At 40.2% G+C, this 19092-nt stretch overlaps 1 protein-coding gene across 1 annotated transcript; it reads right to left on the reverse strand.

Moving 5' to 3' along the window:
* Window positions 1–268: 268 nt before the first annotated feature.
* Window positions 269–1554, reverse strand: LOC105050781 (mitogen-activated protein kinase kinase 5-like; the record flags this gene model as incomplete). The annotated part of the gene is given in 1 exon segment (XM_010930933.4): window positions 269–1554. A coding segment is annotated over 1 exon segment (781 nt), but the record flags the coding sequence as incomplete, so codon positions are not given.
* Between the last annotated feature and the right edge of the window lie 17538 nt (window positions 1555–19092).

Genomic DNA, 19092 nt, shown 5'->3' on the forward strand with positions numbered 1-19092 from the left:
GGAAGGGAGGGAAGCAGGGGCAATTGATTTTTCTTTCTTTTTTGAATCTGAACTTAAAACCCTCTTGATCACGGGTGTGATGAGGAGGATGAGGAAGAAGAGTGATGGGTGATGAAAGGATGCTGGAGGAGCTGGAGGGCGGTGGGCCGCCTGGCGGGCTCCTTCTGGAGGCAGCAAGCGATGAAGCTCCGGAACTCCGGCGAGGCGGTGCACGGCGCCTCCGGGGGATTGGAGTAGCAGATGGCGCACATGAGGGAGGCCCAGTCCCCCTGGCGGCCGAGGTTCTCGCCGAAGGGGAAGCAGCCGAGGTAGAACTCGAGGATGCTGAGGCCGAAGCTCCAGATGTCGCCGGCGTAGCCGTTGTAGATGCCGTGGTTGAGGTCCGTGTTGATGCGCTCGGGGCTCATGTAGGCGATGGTCCCGACGGAGGAGTTGCAGGGGTCCATGGTCTGCGCCAGGATCCGGCCGACACCGAAGTCGGCGATCTTTACCTGGCGAGCGGAGTTGATGAGGAGGTTGGAGGGCTTGATGTCGCGGTGGACGATGCGCTGGCGGTGGAGGTAGGCCAATCCGGCGAGCACCTGGCGGGCGACGTCGGCGAGGAAGGTTTCGGAGGAGATGCGGCGGCCCTCGAGGGAGCCGCCGTCCATGTACTCGAGGAGGATCTGGATCTCGCCGGCGTGATCGTACATGCCGTGGCACCGGACGACGTGGGGGTTATCGGCGGTGTGGAGGATCTCGATCTCGCGGCAGATCTGTCGGCGGATAGCGTCCTCGTGGTTGCCGAAGATGACCTTGAGAGCGTAGATCCGGCCGCTGGGGCGGTGCCGGACCATCCACACGGTGCCGCCAGTGCCGCTGCCGATACGGCGGAGGCGCTCGAGGTCGGAGAAGGAGGGGATCTGGAAGGAGGCGGTGGGAGGCATGGCGGAGGCGGAGAGCGGCGGGAGGGGGAGCGGGACGGCGAGGGAAGGGTCGCGCTGGGGAAGGGGGAGGGTCAGGTCGGGCCGCCGCCGGGGCCGGTTCGTGCGCCCTGGTCCGGGTCTCATGATGGCCGCTTCTTCTGAGGAGTGGAAAGGAAGGAAACCATAAAAGGTAACTTCATATTATTATTTATCAACAAAGCAAGTATGGAGGCCTTGGGGTTGGAGGTTATTTGGTTCCAACTGTAGCACGAAAACGAAGAGGAACAAGAGGAGCGCAAATATACATCTATATATATATATATCCTATTGATGTGTATGGAATGGATGAGAAGAAGAGAAAGGGAGAGAAAATGGGAAGTTAATATGGGATTGGGGACATAGAATGAGAGGGGAGGTGGCTATCAACAGAGGGAATCAATGATAAGAGGTAAGGGGAATATATAAGGGGAGAGGATCTTTTCTTCTATTTCTGTTTCATTTCGTGTGCTATTTCTTATTCTATCTTCCTCTTTTCTTAATTCCTACCACCGAACGTAGCTCCCGGGGGTTCCATCTGGACTTCACGAAGGTCTGCTTCTCTCAGATCGAATTGAATCTGCGGTCGCTGTAGTTGAAATTGCCCCGCGTTCATCCTCTTATTTTTCTCTTTCACCCACCCACACGAATTCTTTACTTCTTTTATCATCCATCCACGCTTAATCGTTGACAATTTTTATATACGTTTTTTTCAGCAGAAAAAAAAAAAAAAAAATCACACATGCGTCATGCATTGCCCGCACCGCCAAGGCATGTGGAAGGTCCCGACCAAGAGGCAACGAAACATGCGTGTCGTGCGTGTAACGAGTAGAGGTTATTTCATCTAAGTCCATGCATGAGCCTCCTCCTTGTCCTCTGCGGATTTGATATGTTACATTAAGTGATGCCATCATTTGAGGAATATAAGGACCGCAAGAATCCAAAATATCTTACTGTAAACAAACTTGTGCGGCAAGACTAATTTCCGTTGGGGTGTTATTCTGCAACTTTGTTTTACATTAGCTGAAGTAGTACTAATAATACTCATGAAGATCTATTATTGGTTAGTTCATTGCGGCAAAAGTAAAATAACTATTTCATGAAAAAATCAAAAAGTCAATACCATTAATATGAATGCCATATGCTTCGGCTTTGGCATGGGAACACTGCAAGTACTAGCTTATTTAATTGGTAAAGTCTTTTAGTATTAAATTGGACATTTCAATTTGAATTCCAACTGTATTGAAAATTGTTAGGATTTGACGCTTCGAGATTCAGCCCACATTGAGCCTACAACGAGGTTCGCGGTGAAAAACGGAGTCCAACGAGACCAAGATCATCCGAAACGGAGCTCGGATGGAGGAGATATGAGCTTTTGAAGTCGGCACGAGAATCGAGGCGATGGAGGACCGCCGGCGGCGGGCAGCAGCGGCGCGGCCGCAGGCGGCGGCGCGCGGGACGCGCGACCCAGGCCCGCGCGGGCGAGGGCCGCGGCCCAGGCGGGCGTGCGGCCCAGCGGGGCGCGCGGCCCAACCGGGCGCGCGGCCCAGGCACGCGCAAGCCCGCGCGCAGGCGCGGCCCAGGCCCGCGCACGCGGGCCGGCCCAGGCCAGCGGCCTGCTGGCCCCCTTGCCCCGGTCCATCGTGGACCGGGTGGTCCACGGCGTGGCCTGTGGACCGCGTGGGCGTTTCCCATGCGTTTTCCGCGGTCCACAGCACTATTCCGTGGATCGGAGCGCGATCTAAGGGCCCAGAGGGCTTCCGGTCTTGATCCGAAGGTCCAGGGGGTTTTTTGGCTTTGTTTAGGACTCCTAATCTCTCTCTAATCAAGTTTAAACCTACGTTTAAGCCTTTAAAAAGGCCTGAGACGAACAGAGAAGGTGAGGTGCTCGGGTTTCTCGCCGTACGAAGGCCGTACGAACCAAAGGAGAGAGAGAGGCGTGAGACTGCTGTGAGAGAAGGAGCAGGAGGCTCCTGGACAGCGGTCGCCAGGCTCTTCAGGGGTTCAAGGGGGTCTCCAAGAGAGAGAGCGCTTTTGTGAGGAAAATTTCAGGTGAGAGAGAATTGGGTGTACAAGGGTTGAGGGTGAGATCTCCTCTTGTAAAATTTTTTTTTTATAGTGAAGTTTGCATGCCTCGTGGAGGCGAGCCCTTTTGTGGCTGATCCACGTATTTTGATTGTTTTTCTTTTGTTTTGTTTCTTCTTTCTTCCTGCTGCATCGCGTGGTACTGGAAAGATCTTGGGAGGTGGTGTCCTGGCCAGACATCCACCCAACAAGTGGTATCAGAGCAAGACGGTACAAGGACGCAGATTGCAGTGGTGGTGAGCAAGACTGAAGATGGAGAAAATAGGAACAATCAAGATGGAGATCAACAAGTTTGATGGTAAGAGTAATTTCTCTTTGTGGCAGGCAAGGGTGAAGGACGTGCTCATCCAACAGGGGTTAATCGATGCTCTCTTGTGCGATGAGAAGCCGACCACCATGGAGGTGCGGGATTGGAAACGGCTATAGATGCAGACGGTGAGTACCATCCGCATGTACCTGACGGATGAGGTGGTGATCCATGTGCTGAGCGAGACTTCCCCGACGGTACTGTGGTCGAAGCTCGAGGAGTTGTACATGGCGAAGTCTCTCACCAACACTCTTTTCCTCTGGAGGCAGTTTTACCAACTGCGGATGACTGAGGGACAGAGCGTGTTGGAGCATCTGAGCCACTTCCAGAAGATCCTCACCGACCTTCTCAGCGTTGGCGAGAACGTTGAGGAGAAGACCAGGGTGTTGATTTTGCTGGCGTCGCTTCCCCCTTCGTACGAGTCCTTGGTGACTGCTCTTCTAGTGGGGAAGAGCACTATCAAGATGGATGAGGTCACCGCAGCGATACTCCAGAATAAAGTTCTCAGGAGAGAGAACCCAGCTTCGAGCTCAGGTGGCGGTAGCTCAGCTTTGGTGGCTTCTGGAGGAGCAGGAGGCGGTAGACGGAGCGACAAGAGATCGCAACGAGGGCGGTCTAAGTCCAGGACGGACTTGAGCAAAATCAGGTGTTACCGGTGTGAGGAGTTGGGGCATCTAGCCAGAGATTGCCCTCAACTGAAAAATCGGATGGTGGCTGCTGTAGCGACGGCCGGCAGTGATTTAGATGGAGATATCTTTGAGATATCTGACGAGGTATCTACTTCTTTCCAGCAGTGGATATTAGATTCTGCATGCCCCTATCATGTGTGTTGCGGAGAGGAGCAGTTTGACTCCCTGGAGAACAGTGAGAGCACTGTATATCTGCCAAATGGATCGAGCTGTGCGATCAGAGACATTGGAACGGTCAGTTGGAGGACACATGACGGTGCAGTGAGGAGATTGGGGGAGGTCCGATACATACCCGATTTCAGGCGGAATCTTATCTCACTTAGCAGACTGGATTCGAGAGGCTACAGGATGGTAGCTGGTAGAGGAATCCTGAGGGTACTACGCGGCGATAGGATTGTGCTGGAGGGGAAGAAGGGGAGCAGAGGATATTATTACCTGGCAGGGAGCCCAGTGCGAGGTGGAGCTTCGGGAGCCAGGCGGAGCCCAGAGCAAGGTGGAGCTCCAGGAGGCGGATCGGGCACGAGACAGGAGACTCGGGAGGACGAGAGGCGACGTCGCAAGGTAAAATTCCTATTGCCGCAGGATGATGCCCCGAGCAGGTCTCAGGTCAGGAGGAGCACAGCATACGACGGAGATGGGATCGAGCAGCCTGGCTCGACTCCCATGTTTGCCCATCCATGATCAGCAGGCGATTGCCCCAGGGCATGGGGGCGCGGAGATCCAGAAGCTCTCGGAGTTATGGAGGAGGTCGAATATCGAGTCGAGATAGAGATTATTAGGATTTGACATCTCGAGATTCAGCCCACAGCGAGGTTCGCGGCGAAAAATGGAGTCCAACGAGACCAAGATCATCCGAAACGGAGCTCGGATGGAGGAGATACGAGCTTTTGAAGTCGGTACGAGAATCGAGGTGGCGGAGGACCGCCGGCGACCGGCGGCGGGCGGCAGCGGCGCGGCCGCAAGCGGCGACGCGCGGGACGCGCGACCCAGGCCCGCGCGGGACGCGCGACCTAGGCCCGCACGGGCGGGGGCCCGCGGCCCAGGAGGGCGCGCGGCCCAGTGGGGCGCGCGGCCCAGCCGGGCACGCGGCCCAGGCGCGGCCCAGGCCCGCGCGCGCGGGCCGGCCCAGGCCAGCGGCCTGCTGGCCCCCTTGCCCCGGTCCACCGTGGACCGGGTGGTCCACGGCGCGGCCTGTGGACCGCGTGGGCGTTTCCCACGCGTTTCTCGCGGTCCACGGCACTATTCTATGGACCGGAGCGCGATCTAAGGGCCCAGAGGGCTCCCGGTCTTGATCCGATGGTCCAAGGGATTTTTTGGCTTTGTTTAGGACTCCTAATCCCTCTCTAATCAAGTTTAAACCTACGTTTAAGCCTTTAAAAAGGCCTGAGACGAACAGAGAAGGTGAGGTGCTCGGGTTTCTCGCCGTACGAAGGCCGTACGAACCAGAGGAGAGAGAGAGGCGTGAGGCTGCTGTGAGAGAAGGAGCAGGAGGCTCCTGGACAGCGGTCGCCAGGCTCTTCAAGGGTTCAAGGGGGTCTCCAAGAGAGAGAGAGCTTTTGTGAGGGGAACTTTAGATGAGAGAGAATTGGGTGTACAAGGGTTGAGGGTGAGGTCTCCTCTTGTAAAATTTTCTTTTCATAGTGAAGTTTGCATGCCCCGTGGAGGCGAGCCCTTTTGTGGCTGATCCACGTATTTTGATTGTTTTTCTTTTGTTTTGTTTCTTCTTTCTTCCTGCTGCATCGCGTAGTACTGAAAAGATCTTGGGAGGTGGTGTCCTGGCCAGACATCTACCTAACAGAATTTATGGGATTGAAATGTTTACAGAACTTCCCTCATTTTGTAGCTGATCGCTAGAAAGCTTCTTTTTAAAACAATAAAAAAAAATTAAAAACTAGAAAATCTTGTTATCTAATTTTATAACCATTTTATAATTCATCTTGTGATGTAAAATCAGTTCTGCAAATTCTCAAATCCCTAATCACTAACAATTATCAGTTTAGATGGAGACTATCGAGAAACTTAAAAGTCCAATCGGTAGATTACAAACTTACGATATCAATTTCTTAACTTTACCTTATGCATACAGATACCTATCCTTCTGGGCTCCATCATATTTGGAAAGATTTTAAATCAAGAGGGATGAAAATAAGATGTGAGAAATTACATAATATTTCTAAAGTATGCATCATTTGTCGACTTCTCAATTGAAATGCATGCTTATGTTAATTAAGTTAATGTTCTTTTTTTTTTTTGCTTTTTTTATTGGAAGATCTATGAAGTTGTTAATATACTTCACAAAGATAACATTAAGATGGACATGGCGCATGAATAGGACCGGTCGGCATATCAGAGAACCAAGCAACATCCTATTAATAAAATGCCATAGATTCATATGTGGTCATCTTGGTCTTCTAACTACTACAACTTTTATGAAGTTAATGAAGACAGCTTGTTAGTTGTATTCAATGCAGCAGCTTGAAGATCATTCCATCCCCATATGTTCATTGTCCTCGGTTCATGGTGAGAGTAACAGGGTGTAAATTCGGGAAAATTTTTCAATCTTGCAAAGTTAGAGTGGATTTTGTACGGAATCAAACTGTGTTGCAGACAATAGAAATAAAATTGACTGTGGAGGTCAAAATGGTGCCTTGTCGCTAGCTCCAATATAAGAGTCCGGTCTCTTTGTCCAAATTTTGATAAAATTAGACCTCAGCCCTTGGTCATAGTACAACGTTCATGTCTTTCGTGCACGGCCGTAACCAATCCAGCTTTTCCAAAATAACTGGTTGCAGTTGTGCCGCATGTACCCCTAGAAGAAAGAGAGCTGGCATCGGAATAGTGGCGTATATAAAGTTTTCCTTGGTCCTTCGATGGTCAGTGTCCCCGGTGATTGTAGACCACCTGATAAATGACTTGGACTATTCGACTTGGAACATTAATTATAACTGTATATTATGGATTATAAGATCACCAAAGCTGCATCAAATATCTTATGCAATTTAAGCCGCAAAAAGACTCATGTCAAGTCTAAGATCACCAAACTTCAATCAAGCACTTACCCTAGGTACACCCCAACTCCCTCAATATTAAAAAAAAAAAAAAAAAAGAAACAAAGAAAGAGAAAAAAACTGTACAAAGTCTGCGATAATGAATAATATCCGAGACAAAGGAGGCCATCACATGGTATCGGTCCCCACCTCATATGGTCCACTGAATTTTCTGAGAAGATCAGGGATTAGACGTGCATTTATGTGATGAATAATATTATAACATCACAGGACTTCCTTTCCAAAGACTTTATTTAAGGTTAAAATGCAAGTGAGATTTGACGTTTACATTTGGCACCCACTGTTTGCCGTCTTTTCATATTATCTGGGAGTTGTTACGACAAAATATAAGAAGAACAGAAGAAGGAAAATATAAAGTGGACATAAATGTTATAGAAGAGCGGCGGACCACAGGATACTCCTCCTGGAAACAGGAAGAGATGGAAGGATGGGACGTGGCGGTGGAGAGCTATAAACGAGAGTATGCCATATAAAGGGAAGAGTTGGGGCAGGGTTTGCTGCCCTTCTCTTTTCACTTTTCTCATTCTTCCATTTTTATCTTGATTAATTGTCTGTATGCATGGATCTCAGCTAAGAAGGAGAGAAGCCCAGGTTTCTCCATGTTTGTTGGACCTTGAAGAGTCGCACTCTCTGTAAACTGAAAAAAGGAATAGTAAAAAAGGTATAAATTCATGTACACGTCACGGACTCGGAAGTTCCGGTTGTTGCCGCGTCCATTTCTGCGCGTCTGGTCTCCTTCTAGATGGGAAAAGATATGAATGAAGGCGTGTTAACGTGCCACATCGGATGGCTTATGTCAACGTGTAGCATGGGTGACACGTGGCAGCTGTTGGACCAAATTAATTTGATCTCCAAGTGGGGTTTCTTCATGATTTCACCAGTAGGGCCAGGAGAATATTGGGAGGAAGAAAATAAAGATGGAAGGAAGAGGTGAATGAGGAGCGTATTGGATCTCTTATGATTCGCATGTGGCCGCAAGATGTAGTGCATCCATGGATGTCGTCCATCATAGCTATCAAAATAATACATGTGATATACGTATATCGCACTGTCCGTACTCATGCACGGCTACGCTAGATAACATCCATGGGTGCACCGTACCCAGTGGTGCCGTGAGCACCATAGAGAATCTGTGGAGACCTTTACCTCCTCTATCGTTTCAAGGACAACCATTCGAAGATAAAAGTTTAGGGTTTTACACAGTCTCATATAAGTCCACAGGTATAGGTCCCATCTGAGATAGGAGACAAGGCAGTCCTGGGCTTCCAGCCTAAGTACTACTGCATGTTTGTTTACGGTAAGGTGGTGGTGATAATTCTTGAAGATTTTAATTCTTTATTTTTATGAAATTATTTCAAAGTTATCATAAAGATTAGAAAAAAAATATATATTTAAGATTGTCCAGAAAGTTGAATTTTATCTAAAAAATTAAGATAAAAAATAATAAAATAAAATATGAAAACAGATAAATAAGAAAGTTGACGACGCTTCTGCTTTACATTCGTTGCATGAATAGCTCAAAATAGTTACCCTAACCGGTTTCCAGTCCTACCACATCCATGAATGGCATAACTGTCCGTCACTCGTGCCTAACCCCAACAAATTTAAATCACAGCAATACCTTGTTGGAACCCCATACCAATATTTCTTTTGACTTTCATGCATGACATGAACTCCTGAGACGAAAGTGATCTGAATGCTAGAAAGTCAGCTCAAACCCACATACAATTAGAGGTAAAATTTAATAAACCTACAAAAACCGCCTACAATTAGTGGGAACTGAAGATGCCTCCTTCTAGGATTCAACCACGTCATCACAAATGAAGAAAGTAAGGTTGTGACTGACAACATGGGTAGATGCTCTATCATCTTTCAACAAAATGAACCCATGCAACTAAAGAATAAAAGACTTTTGCAATATAAAGAATAAAAGCGTTTCTTTCCTTTGCATGCATCGCAGTTGCTTAATTAATTCTACATCATAGACATACTAGTTAATACCTTTAGTCACCAAAACACCATGCACTTATTACACTTGCTCAATTCTACAGTAAAAATTCATGACATGAATTGTTCTTTCTTCTTTTTTTTTTTTTAAAATGTAAATAGTGGTTCACAACCATCTAGAATATTTATTAATGGCAAAAAAAAATGAAGAACGTACATACAGGAAAAAGGCTCAAGGAGCAGGTCTAGTTTTCCTGTTAAAAGTCTCCCGCAACATATAGAAAAAGACAGCAAACCACCATATAAAAGGACCAAAATCGAAGATGTTAGATAAGGATTGATACTTTTCAGCCTCAATCATGTAATCTTTATTAATTCTTTCATTTTATCTTCAACATGTTTCTTAAAACTAAATGCCACAATATTTGTCATTATCAGTTATCACCGATGGGATGGGGAGGCCCGGGGGCTAGCATCATCCTAACGTCACCTTCATTGTTTTACTGATTCAGTCCCCAGAGTTTACCACCATGCCTCTTGAATACGAAAAAAATTTCCAAACATGTGTCTGATCACCTTCTTACGTCTTAGGTCTACTTTGTCTTCGATCATGCTTTCCCATAAGATAACTCCACCGGCTTAGATTCCTTTCCCTCATATTGACGTTACTTTTGCCTTTCATAATGCCTCAGCCCATGTCATGCCAAGCTCATGAAAGCTATTGTTTGATAAGGTCACGTACAGCAACGACAAGACCACCGTCCAAATCTTGTGATGCAACAAGCTAGATGTAACAAATCACAGTTCGATTGCGACTGTTTTGTAAAGCATGGCCCAGCATCAACTGTGAGACATCTTCAAGGGCACATCGCTGGTTTTGTAAAGATATGGTTTATTTTGTCATTGAGAGCTTGGAAGATTTTGGATTGGTCGGCATTAAAAAAAAAAAAAAAAAAAAAAAGAGGGACAACCACTTATGTTATCCAATATTTTTGCTATTAAAAGATTGTACACTCATTCAAGTTTAATTCGTGTAATCTCCGCCATCAAGAGGGGAACCAAATTTCCAGTAAATGTCCTCAAATTACTAACAGAAATCGAAAAACCAACAATGAACAGAAAAATTTATCTTTATGGGGATATCATAGATCACGGTTCAAGTACATGAGATGTAGTCTTTTATGAAGACACTAAAGCCCATATAATAGGTTGGTTCAAAATATGAGGATTCAGGTTAAATACTCAACTAATTCATAGGCCAACATTCACGAATAGCAGAATCTGCGAAGCCAATATTTGCATAAAGAATGAGAACAAATAAGAGGCTTGCTGCAGCACAAAAAGCTATAATGGAAGGAGAGTGGACCTGGCAGTAAGGAACATGAGTTGGTTCAGTTGGTGCAATCCACAAGACCAATAAATTAAAAATATATTAAACAACATCTAGGGTCAATCTCTCAAAAGCATCCTATTGATTGCAAGGATCAAAAGTATGATATGTAATGGTAGGCAGTATTGCAAAACCATCAGCACACTGTTGTATCATCTCATTTACTAAAAATAAGAATAATTTGATTTAATATAAAAGCAGAGTTACAAGGTAGTGTTTCATATCCAATTCCAGCAGGCAACAATCAAAATGCATGTAGGACATACCCATATAGCATGCTTCATTAATAGATTAACTAATTCATTGTTATGCGCTTATGCTTAATCAGTGGTAAAACATATTTCATGGGCTGTATGTGATCTGTCACTACTATTTCTGTAGTATTAGTGGTAAGTCCGCTCATAACCAGCCCGGTCCAGGTCACTGTTCAGTTCCTAATATGGGCTTTGTACACCCATCTATATGGGCCTGAGACGCCGGGAGTGATCCATCTTACGCAAGCATTTAATTGCCCTGTGAGACAGCCCAGAGCCCAGGTCCGGGTCGCAAAACATGGGCCTCCGACCTTCGACAGCCACGTGAATTAAATGGTTTGCTTTAGCATGCGACGTAGGAAACTTTGCAACTATGTTTTTTTTTTTTTTTTTCCGGTAACAGAAGTTCGTAATGGCTTTAAGGGGGAAATAAAACATGTGAACCTTACATCATACAAGATGAACTCTCTACATGGCATTAATAGTTCACATCCCAACTAATCATTAAGAAAGTGCTCAAATTATTCTCCAATTATGTTGTTTGATCACATATACTGACCGGATATCTGTTGATAAAAATTGTGCCACCTTTCTCATAAGATGATAGTGGCAAATATGATTAAGGAACATGTGTAAATGATTGAATCTATGGTATTCAATCGGATCTCTAATATTTATACCACTTTGCTTAGCAATCAAAGATTTTGGATCAGGTCATTTCTCAAACAATAAAGTAAGAATTCCATCCTTTTCTCAAACATAACAGAGGATGCTAATAGCTAAAAGCATCGAGCCCGTGGCTTGCAAAACCACGCCGATGCCCTTCATCAGGTGTCACACCTCCGATCCGAGATTGTGAATCGAGGGTCATGGCAACCGCCGTATACTCATAGAAAATTCTTTCCATAAGCATGCAAGGCATCTTATCATACTATCCTAAAACAATAGCGGAATAATTAGTCAATAATTTAAATCCAAAATATAACGACCTAAATTTTTTTCTTTAATTTCTCAATAAATTCAACAATGATTCATAGTCCTTACATCAAATTCAATAAGACTTTCAACCGAAAATAAAAGTATAGAGATTCTGCTTCTGATCACTCTTCCATTCATATCTTGTATCATCTTAATTCCTCAACATCTGTAAAAATAATAAAATAGGAGGTAATGAGCTAGACAGCCCAGTAAGCAATGATCACTTCTCAATAGATTTTATCAAGTATTTAAGTAAATAATCATTTATAGAAAATAAGCATATAAAGTTCATCAATTCGAAATCAATTTCAATTATTCAATATAATTCATGCCAAATTCATTTCTTTTTCAAAAATTCAAGTTTCTTTCCAGTTTTCAATTTCTTTCGTTCTTCAATTCTTTTCGTCAACCATGAGCTATGACCATATTTTTCCTGTGGCAGGGTCATAACACCGCGTATCTTCTTGCGGTGAGCTGCGAATCATCTGGCAGCAAAGTCCTTCGAAACCGCTGGTCTCTTTGGCGGTTTGTCGCTGGTCTCTCTGGCGACGTAAACCCTCAGGACAAATCAATTGCCAACGTATATGCTCCCATTGGCAGGGTCCTTTACATAGTCAGGTTGTCAATTCATAATGTTTCTTATATCATAATTCTTCATAAATCATATTTCATATTTTAATTTCGATAATAAAACATAAAATCATGTAGTATCGAAATCAATCAATATAATGCATCATGAAATCAATATGTTCAATCATGCTTCATCATAACATTTCAAATAAGATATTTTCATAACAAAATACCATTCATCCAATTCATGCATCGTTTCACAAATCATGTCAGAAAAACACATTATAATTTATCGATAAATCTAGAAAAAGTGAAATATTACTTACCTCGAACGCATTCCAATAAATCTACAGAATTCTATAAATTTTCTTCCAAAAATTCTGTTCGTAGATCATATCGCGATATCCAATGATCAAACATCCACAATCCTATACAGAATCAATTTCAATAATTAGAAAGAATACGAATACCATATTTCAACGGTTTAGATTGGATCCGATCATCTAATTTTATCTAATCAAAATCTAATTAGGACCTAAATGATTCAAAGTTTGACTATCAGACCAAATCAGATTCGAAGTGATAGGATCGAGGTTTCTTCATCGATTTCATAAAATCAAGTAGAGAGAGAAAATCAGAGGAGAGAGAATTTATGAGGTACAATTCGAATTGATCAGATGACACAATCCAACATTACGATTGGTCCAATATCTCGATTGGTGAAAATTAACATGATCAAATCATATGATTAAATCGGGATCAAGGATAATTAAATTGATAAATATCGGATCTGATCAAGGTAAGTACCAGTACACTACCCGACAATCATGGATCAGAGTTCTTCATTAGAATCAGATCAAGACTATTAAAAAAAATTTCTTCATTCACTAACCTTTATAGAGAGAGAATCAATCAAGAGAGAGAATATTTTAGAGAGAGAAAATTTTAGAGAGAGAAAACTCATCTTGAATTCTTCAGACAATATGATTCAACAAATTCGATCGATCAGATCAAATCATGTTAAGATTATCATGTGGATAATTCAATAAAATCATGAGAAATAAAATCTAAAAATACCTGATTTAATCAAAGTGGATGTCGGTGTACCGTCCGATGATCACAGATCAAAAATCCATCACGAGGATCATTTAAATTTATCATCATTCTTCTCAAAATTTTAAAAATCTTAGGAGAGAGAAATAATCTAGAGAGAGAATTTTAGAGAGAGAAAATTTAATTCTAGAGAGAGAAAATTCAATTCTAGTTCAGACTGAAGAAAGAGAGGGAAGAGAGAGAAACTCTCTTTCTCATATTTTATTATTTATATCATTATTTATTAATTAATTTATTTTATTTTTCTTTCTTCTTTTCTTTCTTCTTTTTTTTTCTTTTTTTCTTCACGAAAGAGAGAGGAGAAAATCCTATTTATTATTATTATATTTTTTTTCTTCTTCTTTTTTCTTTTTCTTTTTTTTTTCTTTTTTTTTCCTTCTTTTTCTTTTCTTTTCCTTCTTTTTCTTTTCTTTTTCTTTTCTTTTCCTTCTTCTTCTTCTTTCTTCTTCGGGCTCTTCCTTGGCCGAAACAGGGGACCGACAAGTCCCCTGCTTGGAGTTCCGACCGACGGTGCAGCCGGCGTGGGGCAGCCATCGACAAGAGGGGGGCCGACTCGTCGCTCGAATGAGCCCAAATCGGTGGCCGGCGACGACCACCGGCACCCAAAAAAAATCAAAAGAAGACCGAACCCCTTTTTCATGAAAATCCGACGACTCTGGTCGCCGATGAACATGCATACTGACACGGGAAGGAATGGGGAGAAGAGAGGAAGGGGAGGGGGCTTACCTCCAACGCCGGCAAGGCTTTTTCGGCGAGCAATTTGACGGGCACAGGGGTGGGTCTCCGTGAGGATTTTCTGACGATCGCCGCCAACTGGACCCAGGTCTTTGGTGGAAGGGAGAGAGGAGGGATCTCCTCCTTAAATAGAGCCGGAGGAAGCTCTTTTCCGACTCCGATTGGGAGCCGACGAGAGGAGGAAGAAGACCCCCTTTAGGGGTCTTCTCCCCTATTTTTTTATATTTTGGGCTTTGGTGGGCTGGGATTTTTTATTCGGGCCGGGCCATCACATTCTTCCCCTCTAAAAGAAATTTCGTCCTCGAAATTTTTCTTGCTTGAGTCTTCATAGTTTCTTACTTGAATCTCATCCACAAATATTTCAATATTCTAATTCTTGGTATGAATTCATTCTTAAATCATTTCATAAGAAAAAAGTCGGTACATCAAATATCGATCTGAAATGGAACCATTCATTTTCTTATTTATCAGGATCAACATCTCAAAGATTTTTAATATTTCAAGATTTTGAATTTATGATCTCATTTTCTGTAAAAATTAATGTTCAATATCTCATGACTCTAATTAAAATCAAATCTATCTCCTGTGAATAGAAGAAGGTCAATGTTTCTATTCTTGCATAAGAACTTCATTCATCATCATCATTCATTTTTTTTAAAAATATTATCCACTCTTAATTTCAACCCATCATAAGATAGGAAAAACATACTTATGTGAATCATATGATGACATCCCAATCAATCAAAATTCAAAAATATTTTTTCTTATTCGTACTTTCAAAGGTTGAAGATTTATCATTTCAATCTCATTCCCGAACTTTTGATATTTTAATTCTCGATACAACTTCATCATTAAGTCATTTCATAAAGATCAATATCACCATTGTTGATTGAATCAATATCACTATTTCTAGTCATCGAAGTTTTCTTACTCAAACCTTCAAACTCTTAAATATTCTAATTCTTGAAGTAAATTTTATCATTAAGTCATAACTCAAAAATTGATCTAAATCAAAACTACATTTTTCTTATAACCAAAATCAATGTCTCTATTCTAAATAAGTATATCAATTTTCTTTATCTAAACATTAACAACTCTTAATTAATCGATTCATTATCAAATTAAATTATAAATAACTCTAATCCATCTTTTGTAGAATAATCGTCAATATCAATAGATAACCTCAATCTTTTCTATTCAGTCAGAGAAATAATAATGATCAAAAAAGTTCAAACTTCAAATTTTATTATACCCTGGAGATAAATATTTGAGTATAATAATCTAAGATCGAAATCATTATTCGATAAATAATCTCAAATTTTTTTCAATAAATAAAGAATTATAAAATTTAATTCTAGGATAGAAAAAATTTATCTCTAAATATTCTAAATCTAAAAATCAAAAATCAAGGGTCCACTTATCCTAGAATAAGATGCTAATTATTTTTTGTAGCATAGTAGGTGGAAGTACTACTTTTAAAAATTACATTAGGATATCTAAAATAATTTAAAATTTTAAAATATTATTCTTTCTAATATCAATAAATTTTTTGTATCAAACCATATCATCTATCATAATTTTTTAACTCAAAAGGTCAACATTCCTAACTTACTCAAAGTAATCCAGATTACCATGCTTCCGCTGCGCACTCTGATCTAACAATCAAAATTTCTTAGCTTCACCTAAAAAAATTTTGATCAAATTATTTTTTTATCTTATCAATAGAAAAGATCTAAAATTTTAAATTTCAATTGAAGTCAAAGATTAACTTTCGATTCTCATTCATACTTTTACTGGTGTACAATAATCTTGATTAACCCTTGAGTCCAATATCATATTTAAAACCATCATATAGATTTACTATAATCAATATGAGTCAAATCTTAATTGTCATATCAATTCAATTCGATAATTTTCAAATCAAAAATCTTTATACGTCATATTAATGAAGAAAAAAAATTCTTCGATGCTCCACCAAATTTGGACATAATCAGAATATATAAAAATTTTAAATTATTATTATTTTTTTTAAATTTCTATCATCAGGATCTTCAATATCTATCAAATATCTTTTCATAACAATCATACAAGCTTCAAAAATCAAATCTCCATTTAATAGCAGATTCAATTAGGGACCTCGTTAACAAAAGCAAAGGAACTCCTATCAATTCCTAAATCTAAAATTTCTAAATTGTAAATTCACATGGATCCTTTAATCTGAAATAAATATAAATCAGATCTTTTATCTTAATCTAAAGATATCAATTTTTCATTAACAACCTCAACAATAATATCAGAAAATCTCTTGATCAACTTAGATACGAAATCTTTAAATTGAAATTTTATACACATCATGTAGTCTCCAAGAGACATAATAAGATCCATTATCTAGATCTGAGGATGATGATTAAAGATTTCAGTATGATGAATATTCTACAACCTCATAATCGATTTCATCAATAAGAAATAGGCTTCTTTACAATATTCTTAAATATGCATTCATCCTAACATGCCACTTTATATATAATCCACATACCAAATTCAATTTCGATAAATATTCCAATCAAGTATCATAAAAAATTTTTCTTAGTCCATCTTAGAATAATATTTTATCATCAAATCTTTATCTTACCAATAATAGTCAACTTCTCAACTAGAAGTAATATCATAGTATTAGTCTCACATCAAATTTGAACTTACGATTCACTTGAATAATCAATGATCAAATTAATAACCATAATGTACAATAAAATTTTATGTCAATCCTTTTGTGATTACTTTCGATCAAGATCAAACTAATCATATCATGATCAATAGATCATCCATCATATTTCAAATTCTATATGTCATAATCTCTTGTGATCCTTTTATACATAATCCCAATATTTAATCAAAATTTATAAATATTTTTTCCACTACAATCATCAAAGATCTACACTATAATGTCCCTGGTGTCTATCCACTTACACCCATTCTATATCTGATTCTATGTTTTATAATTTATCCACTTATGCTCTGATACCACTTTAATTATCACACCCCCGATCCGAGATTGTGAATCGAGGGTCATGGCAACCGCCGCATACTCATAGAAAACTCTTCCCATAAGCATGTAAGGCATCTTATCATACTATCCTAAAACAACAGCGAAATAATTAGTCAATAATTTAAATCCAAAATATAACGACCTAAATTTTTTTCTTTAATATCTCAATAAATTCAACAATGATTCATAGTCCTTACATCAAATTCAATAAGACTTTCAACCGAAAATAAAAGTATAGAGATTCTGCTTCTGATCACTCTTCCATTCATATCTTGCATCATCTTAATTCTTCAACATCTGTAAAAACAGTAAAATAGGAGGTAATGAGCTAGACAGTCCAGTAAGCAATGATCGCTTTTCAACAGATTTCATCAAGCATTTAAGTAAATAATCATTTATAGAAAATAAGCATATAAAGTTCATCAATTCGAAATCAATTTCAATTATGCAATATAATTCATGCCAAATTCATTTCTTTTTCGAAAATTTAAATTTCTTTCCAGTTTTAAATTTCTTTCATTTTTCAATTCTTTTCGTCAACCATGAGCTATGACCATATTTTTTCTGTGGCTGAGCTATGACCATATTTTTTCTGTGGCAGGGTCATAACACCGCATATCTTCTTGCGGTGAGCTGCGAATCATCTGGCAGCAAAGTCCTTCGGAACCGCTGGTCTCTCTGACGGTTTGTCACTGGTCTCTCTGGCGACGTAAATCCTGAGGATAAATCAATTACCAACGTATATGCCTCCATTGGCAGGGTCCTTTACATAGTCAGATTGTCAATTCATAATGTTTCTTATATCATAATTCTTCATAAATCATATTTCATATTCTAATTTCGATAATAAAACATAAAATCATGTAGTATCGAAATCAATCAATATAATATATCATGGAATCAATATGTTCAATCATGCTTCATCATAACATTTCAAATAAGATATTTTCATAACAAAATATCATTCATCCAATTCATGCATCGTTTCACAAATCATGTCAGAAAAATACATTATAATTTATCGATAAATATAGAAAAAGTGAAACATTACTTACCTCGAACGTATTCCAATAAATCTATATAATTCTGTAAATTTTCTTTCAAAAATTCTGTTCATAGATCATATCGCGATATCCCATGATCAAACATCCACAATCCTATACAGAATCAATTTCAATAATTAGAAAGAATACGAATACCATATTTCAACGGTTTAGATTGGGTCCGATCATCTAATTTTATCTAATCAAAATCTAATTAGGACCTAAACGATCCAAAGTTTGACTATCAGACCAAATCAGATTCGAAGTGATAGGACCGAGGTTTCTTCATCGATTTCATAAAATCAAGTAGAGAGAGAAAATCAGAGGAGAGAGAATTCATGAGATACAATTCGAATTGATCAGATGACACAATCCAACATTACGATTGGTCTAATATCTCGATTGGTGAAATCAACATGATCAAATCATATGATTAAATTGGGATCATGGATAATTAAATTGATAAATATCGGATCTGATCAAGGTAAGTACCAGTACACTACCCGACAATCATGGATCAGGGTTCTTCATTAGAATCAGTTCAAGACTATTAAAAGAAATTTCTTCATTCACTAACCTTTTTAGAGAGAGAATCAATCAAGAGAGAGAATATTTTAGAGAGAGAAAATTCTAGAGAGAGAAAATTCATCTTGAATTCTTCAGACAATATGATTCAACAAATTCGATCGATCAGATTAAATCATGTTAAGATTATCATGTGGACAATTCAATAAAATCATGAGAAATAAAATCTAAAAATACTTAATCTGATCAAAGTGGATGTCGGTGTATCGTCCGACGATCACATATCAAAAATCCATCACGAGGATCATTTAAATTCATCATCATTCTTCTCAAAATTCTAAAAATCTTAGGAGAGAGAAATAATCTAGAGAGAGAATTTTAGAGAGAGAAAGTAGAGAGAG

This window comes from Elaeis guineensis, chromosome 8, assembly GCF_000442705.2.
Source record: "Elaeis guineensis isolate ETL-2024a chromosome 8, EG11, whole genome shotgun sequence".
In the NCBI taxonomy this organism is placed as follows: domain Eukaryota; kingdom Viridiplantae; phylum Streptophyta; class Magnoliopsida; order Arecales; family Arecaceae; genus Elaeis; species Elaeis guineensis.